The sequence below is a fragment of the Brachyhypopomus gauderio genome, chromosome 2, assembly GCF_052324685.1.
Source record: "Brachyhypopomus gauderio isolate BG-103 chromosome 2, BGAUD_0.2, whole genome shotgun sequence".
In the NCBI taxonomy this organism is placed as follows: Eukaryota; Metazoa; Chordata; class Actinopteri; order Gymnotiformes; family Hypopomidae; genus Brachyhypopomus; species Brachyhypopomus gauderio.
Window position 1 is genome coordinate 4,006,344 of NC_135212.1, and position 6,789 is coordinate 4,013,132.

The 6,789-nt window shown below is 44.5% G+C and overlaps 1 protein-coding gene across 1 annotated transcript; it reads left to right on the forward strand.

The window, feature by feature from the left end:
• Positions 1-5,419: 5,419 nt before the first annotated feature.
• On the forward strand, positions 5,420-6,789 carry LOC143484323 (uncharacterized). Its single transcript, XM_076982997.1, has 4 exons — positions 5,420-5,634; positions 5,779-6,008; positions 6,272-6,587; positions 6,691-6,789. The coding sequence occupies exons 1-3, from the start codon at positions 5,436-5,438 to the stop codon at positions 6,308-6,310; spliced, it is 468 nt and encodes a 155-aa protein (XP_076839112.1). The 5' UTR covers positions 5,420-5,435; the 3' UTR covers positions 6,311-6,587; positions 6,691-6,789.

Sequence of the window (6,789 nt, forward strand, 5' to 3'; positions counted from 1 at the left end):
TTCTACACTGACATTAGAAACATTATTTGACAAGATTCGATTAACCCACACGGTTTCCCTTATTGATGTTTCCGTAGTTTGAATTACTTGCCAATATAATGTTAACATTATTTATAGTGATCCTAGCAGACCTAGCAGTGGAGTGAGCAGGCAAAGTCATTTCACTAGCCTTACTGCAAAGCTCCTCTGACTACATAGTCACTTAACAAAACATTTAGGCTGCATACCGTAATATACTTTCTCAGGTGGGACGGTGAATTTTGGTATGCAGTGATATAGTTTGTTTTTGGCAAACAAAGCATGCAATTAAAACGATAGGAATGATTCATCCGTTCAGAAAACTGGAACATTTTGTCGAGATACGGCCATGGGTGCAAAAGAGCATGCCAGGGTTGCCAGCTCTCACGCATTTCACGTGAGACACACGCATTTGACAGTTTTCACACGCTCTCACGCCACAGTTCCGATATCTCACGCCGAAAAAAAATCTAGTTTATTTACCTCTGATCTATATCTATCAACCACCGGCGATCGCGATATAATACTTAACTTGTGTCCATTTTTCACCGCCCCGGTAACGTTCGCCACCCCCCCCCGATCAACAATTTACACTCGCCACCAAGTCCAGGTTCAAATCTCCCTCCAAGCGATCTTGAAAAGTTGGCAACCCTGGCATGCTCCATCACCGCCGTCTCCGCTCATGTTGCTGTTATTTAGGAAAAGAACGACTAGCGACACCGAACTTGATTTTACACCTCACAGACACATCCTTGATTGCTGATAGGCTGTCACCTGTGAAAATACTATCGGGGGAGGGGAGGAGAGTTGTGTGTGGAAGTAACGAGTAACGAGAGCTGGACAGAAATGTAGTGGAGTGATAAGTACTGTATTTGTTATTCAACTGTAGTGAAGTGAAAGTCACAAGTATTTTTAAAAAATCAACTTAAGTAAAGTACAAATACTCAAGAACTGTACTTAAGTACAGTACTTAAGTAAATGTACTTCGTTACTGCCCACCTCTGATCACGCATTCATTGTATGGTGCCTTAAATGTCTGAAACAGCCAATGAAATGATGCCCCTTCAGATTTGAACAACTGTTAAACTCTGTATGGTTGACACTTGTTGAGTGTACTTCCCTCTGTGCTTGTGCACCCCGTACTGACCTGACGGAGATGGAGAAATCTCCAGGTGAGTTCTGACTCCCTCGGATCATGAAGGCTCCGACCTCTCGAGACATGAGCAGCTCCTCGGCCGAGCTACGGCTAGCACTCTCCTGCAACCAGCTGAAAGGGACGCGCACGAACAGTCAGCTCACCAGCGCTCTACAGCAAGTTCAGCACACCACGCACTCGCATCTTTGAGCAGACACGCACGGGCGCACAGATTTGCACCAACCCAAAACATACAGACAGAAGTCAGAGCTCGGGCTCTCACGCTAACCTCGGGATCTGCCTGTCAACGTAGTTTTTAGGGACATAGCCCTCGTGTCCGTGCATTTCTGCTTTGTACCATTCACCCTGCGAACCCAGGATCTAGAAACAGAGGTTTTTTTGGTTTTAACAAAAGCTCAGCAAAAAATAAATAGTAAATAAACATTAGCTGTGATATTGGAGGTGATGGAGAGCTGTTCTTTAAGTTTGTCATAAGGACAACAGCCACAGCATGCATCTGTAAACATCCATGTCTGAGACGAGTCTTCAGTTCATACCTTCAAAATGTCACCTTTCCGAAAGCTGAGTTCGTCCTCCGCCGTGCCGTTGAAGTCATACTTTCCTCGGGCTTCCATGGAGGTGATGGAGAGCTGTTCTTTAACCTTGGTGGGCTGTGGGCAGAGCACAGCCTGCATGGCCTCATCAAACACGGTCTTCAAGCCACGCTGAGTTAGGGCCGAGCACTCCAGATATTTCACCGCATCTGATCACACACACAGACACACACACACACACACACAAAAGAGGACAAGGCAATGACAGTCAGAGGTGAGTCATTACCTTTACTGCTGGAAGACGATTACAGAGTAATCGATTGTGTGTTCAGAATAATTGTCATTCAGTAAGTACTGTTGAGAATCACCATGAAAATTATAGGAATGATTCTGTATTCCTGAACAAAGAGGTGTCAGTGTTTAGTAGACACCTCTGAACTGAAATGCTGACATGCAGTAGTATCAGATGTGTATGTGTGCAGACTAATTATTATTGCTTAAATTAGTCATTAATTGTTTTATTTACACCTCAGCAATAAAATTGTTACTTAAACATCACAAATGGTATATGTAACGTGCGAGGAAGGTGGGTGCAGAGAGGAGTATCACGGAATACATAGAACGTTTAAAGGTTTGCGGTAGCGTAGATAGCGCATACAGCACATGAAACACAAATACACTGACTCTGAACAAAGACGAGCACGGGACACAGCGTAAACACACATTAAAGAGACAAACTACACGAGACCCGGGTGATGCCGAGACGAGCCACAGGTGAGAATGATGAATACGCTCACATACAACCACACCCACGGAAACACATATACGGACATGACTAGATGTAGACAACCTGAGCTCACCCCCAAAGGGAGGGGCCCGGGGCTGTATCGTGACAGTACATAACAAACTCAGATATTCCACTCAGTGATTCAGCACATTCAAATTCAAATCTCACCTATTTCCTTGGCCAGGGCGAGCCCCTGTGGGTAGGTAATTGGAGCCAGCTTTTTCTCTTTTAGCTTCTCAATGGTCTCCTTCTCGTCCCTCAGATCCAGCTTGGTGCCAACCAGGATGATGGGAGTGGAGGGGCAGTGGTGTCTCACCTCTGGGTACCACTAGGGGAACAGAACAGTAGATGCAGGTGGGTTCAGAAAAAGCTCCTTTGATGGTCACTTGACATTAGTTTCATTTTCATCTGTTAATATTCAGTCTTTTATGCTTTTAGTCAGAGAAGCACTCGGCAGGCATTTTAACTGAACAGTACTTATACACCATAGACCAGGGGTCGGCAACCCGCGGCTCTAAAGCCGCATGCGGCTCTTTGGCGCTGCCCTAGCGGCTCCCTGGAGCTTTTTCAAAAATGTTTGAAAATGTAAAAAAAATGGGGGAGAGAAATATATTTTTTGTTTTAATATAGTTTTTGTAGGAGACAAACATGACACCAACATTCTTAACGTTTTCCAATGCTGTAAGAATGTGTAGAATAAATGAAACTAAATTTCAACATTTATGTCAATGAAGATTTGCGTCGTAGCCTGCGACACACGTTTCTATTAGCAGGGCGAGATGAGGCAGGTGGCTGTTGTAAACACACCGGCGGCGAGCTTGAAGACGTCACTCGCCAGAAAGCTCAACTTGGCCAAAGCCACAAATGGAGCGAAATTGAAAGCCTCCCAACACCCGAGAAACTGTCTATGACACATGAATACTCTTCCTGACAATTATAGGAACATGAAGACATGCATTTGGGGTATTATCCACCTTTGGATCAACATACCTGTGCGAACAGATATTTTCAAACATGAACTACATCAAATCAAAATATCGCACCCGCCTCACAGATGAGTCCTGCGTCAAGATTAAAGTTACATCTTACATGCCCGATGTTGAGAAGCTGACCAGTGATGACCGAAAACAGAAGTCACATTAAATGGGTTGCGGTTTTATTTTTATAAAGGGAGCTGCGTTTTATTGCACTTTGTTTAGTGCCCAGATAAGGGGCATTTTATGCACGTTTCATTTTGTTGTTTTGTCGAATCGTAAAAATAAAAATGACATCAAAAATCTGATTTATTTATCAGGGTTGCCAACTCTCACGTATTGAGCGTGAGACACACGCATTTGACCGTCTTCACACGCTCACACATCCGATTTCTCACGCCGAAAAAAAATCTAGTTTATTTACCTCAGATCCACATCTACGATTCAATGAGTTACTTGTTCGCTCTGGCGCCAACCACTGGATATCGATCGATCGCGATATAATACTTAATTTGTGTCCATTATACACCCCGCCCAGTTACGTTCGCCACCCCCTCCAGGTTCAAATCTCACTCCAAGTGTTCTTGAAAAGTTGGCAACCCTGATTTATTGAATTTCTTTAATTTTATCAAATCAGTGAAACATAATATTCATTAATATTGTAATGAAGTTAAACTTGAGGCGGCATCCTACAACAGAGCAGTCACGTGGTGCGTCGTTATCTACAGAACACACTGCAGGGAGAATAAACATTTAATCATTAATGCTCATTACGTATTTGTAGCTAACTTTTGATGATCATTTTGATGGTAGGCTAATATAGATACATACAGCATGTGTTGCCTTCATTATAAGGCTTATATAAGGCTTTTAATTTTTTGCGGCTCCAGACATATTTGTTTTTTGTTTTTTTGGTCCAATATGGCTCTTTCAACATTTTGGGTTGCCGACCCCTGCCATAGACACACACACACCCACACAGTTGAAAGACCTGCCAGAACAGGCGTGCAAGTGTGTCCTGATTAGATTTGTCTTCTCTGCTGGTAAGGTAGGCTTGAATATTCCAATTTACTTTTGGGCTTAGACTGCTTGTTACCAGGTTGTTTTGCTGGTTCTAGAGCGAATTGCTATTACTAGTTTCAGGTGTGGTTTCAGGTTAGCCCAAGGTGTGAAACTGCTGGGAGTGGCCTTACTAGCCACCAGGCAGATATATTGAGAGGTGTTCCCTACTAGAATTAGTGTGCAAGTGTGTCCTGATTAGATTTGTCTTCTCTGCTGGTAAGGTAGGCTTGAATATTCCAATTTACTTTTGGGCTTAGACTGCTTGTTACCAGGTTGTTTTGCTGGTTCTAGAGCTAATTGCTATTACTAGTTTCAGGTGTGGTTTCAGGTTAGCCCAAGGTGTGAAACTGCTGGGAATGGCCTTACTAGCCACCAGGCAGATATATTGAGAGGTGTTCCCTACTAGAATTAGTGTGCAAGTGTGTCCTGATTAGATTTGTCTTCTCTGCTGGTAAGGTAGGCTTGAATATTCCAATTTACTTTTGGGCTTAGACTGCTTGTTACCAGGTTGTTTTGCTGGTTCTAGAGCTAATTGCTATTACTAGTTTCAGGTGTGGTTTCAGGTTAGCCCAAGGTGTGAAACTGCTGGGAGTGGCCTTACTAGCTACCAGGCAGATATATTGAGAGGTGTCGTCTGTAGCGGTATACAGCGACTAGACAGGTTACTTCTACCTTGTCCCATTATACATCAACACAGAGGCAATCTCCTTCAAATTTGAAAGTATTTATTTCTCTCACTCGACTACTTTACCATCAAGTTACTTCACTGCTGCACTTTAAACATGTGTTTTTCAATACCTGCTCTGTCATCCCACAGAGCCAGACGTTCCCATCGTTACCACAAGAAGCGCAATGCAAGGAATCTCATTCATCCCTCAAGGTCGTCACATTCTCAGACCAGGGTGATGGGTGGACTCTGGAATTGCCAATCTGCGGTTCGGAAAGCTGACTTCATCTCAGCCTTAGCATCTCATCATTCACTGCACTTCCTGGCTTTGACTGAGACCTGGATCACTCCTGAGAACTCTGCGACTCCAGCAGCCCTATCTGCTGCCTTTAACTTCTCCCACTCTCCGAGACAGACTGGCAGGGGTGGTGGCACAGGTTTGCTCTTGTCTAGGAAGTGGAACTTCACTCCACTTTCATTCTCACATCTCTTTATATTTTCTTTTGAATATCATGCTGTTACTGTATCTTTTCCCACTAAACTTCATATAATTGTCATTTACCGCCCTCCTTCTCTTCTAGGTAACTTCCTAGATGAGTTGGATGTTCTTCTGAGTCTCTTCCCCATTGATGGAACCCCATTGATTCTCCTCGGTGACTTCAATCTTCCATCGAACAAGCTGCAGTCATCATGTCTCGAACCGCTGCTCTCATCCTTCAACCTTGCTCTCAACCTGACCCCTCCAACGCACAGAGCAGGCAACATCCTAGACCTGATCTTCAGCAGACAGGCCCCAGCGCTGGATATGACAGTAACCCCCATGCACTGCTCAGATCATCACTTTCTATCTTTCACATTCTCCCTTACTGCTCTCCCTGTCAATGCCTCTCCTTTAGGCTCGTCATTCTCTCGACGTAACCTGCACTCCATCTCTCACTCATCTCTGGCTTCAACTATCCTTACTACCCTTCCACATCCTGATTCCTTTCTATCTCTTTCCTTGGATACAGCCACAGATACATTGCTTTCTTCACTCTCGTCTGCAGTTAACCTTTTGTGTCCTCTTTCCTCCAGGCCAGCCAGATCCTCCCCACCTGCCCCGTGGCTGACTGAAGTCCTACGCAGCAACCGGAGAGAGCTAAGAAAGGCAGAGAGGAAGTGGAGGAAGTCCCAGCTTGACTCTGACCTACACTCCTATCAAGCTCTCCTCTACAAGTTCTCAACAGAGGTTACTGCTGCCAAGTCATCCTTCTACAAGGAGAAACTGGAAGAATCAGCGTCGGATCCACGCAAGCTCTTCAGGATCTTTTCCTCTCTTCTCAAACCCCCCTCTCCCCCACCACCCTCTTCACTTACCCCGGAGGATTTTGTTACCTTCTTTGAGGAGAAGGTTAACAAAATCCGTCAATCATTTTCCTCTTTCTCTACTTCCTTCACCAATACTCATCCTCTTGCCATTAATTCCTTAACATGCTTTTCTCCTCTTTCCACAGATGAGGTCCTACAGCTACTTAAATCCAGCAACCCAACAACCTGCCCACTGGATCCCATTCCATCCACACTCTTCCAGACAGTCTCCATGGATCTGTTAC

What these genes read in the sequence shown, in the direction of transcription:
- LOC143484323 (XM_076982997.1), top strand. Translation starts at nt 5,436, where the DNA reads ATGGGTGGACTCTGGAATTGCCAATCTGCGGTTCGGAAAGCTGACTTC. An exon ending in TGGCAGGGGTGGTGGCACAG is followed by an intron (nt 5,635 to 5,778) that starts GTTTGCTCTTGT and finishes CTTCTCTTCTAG; the next exon opens with GTAACTTCCTAGATGAGTTG. An exon ending in CCCCAGCGCTGGATATGACA is followed by an intron (nt 6,009 to 6,271) that starts GTAACCCCCATG and finishes TCTTTCCTCCAG; the next exon opens with GCCAGCCAGATCCTCCCCAC.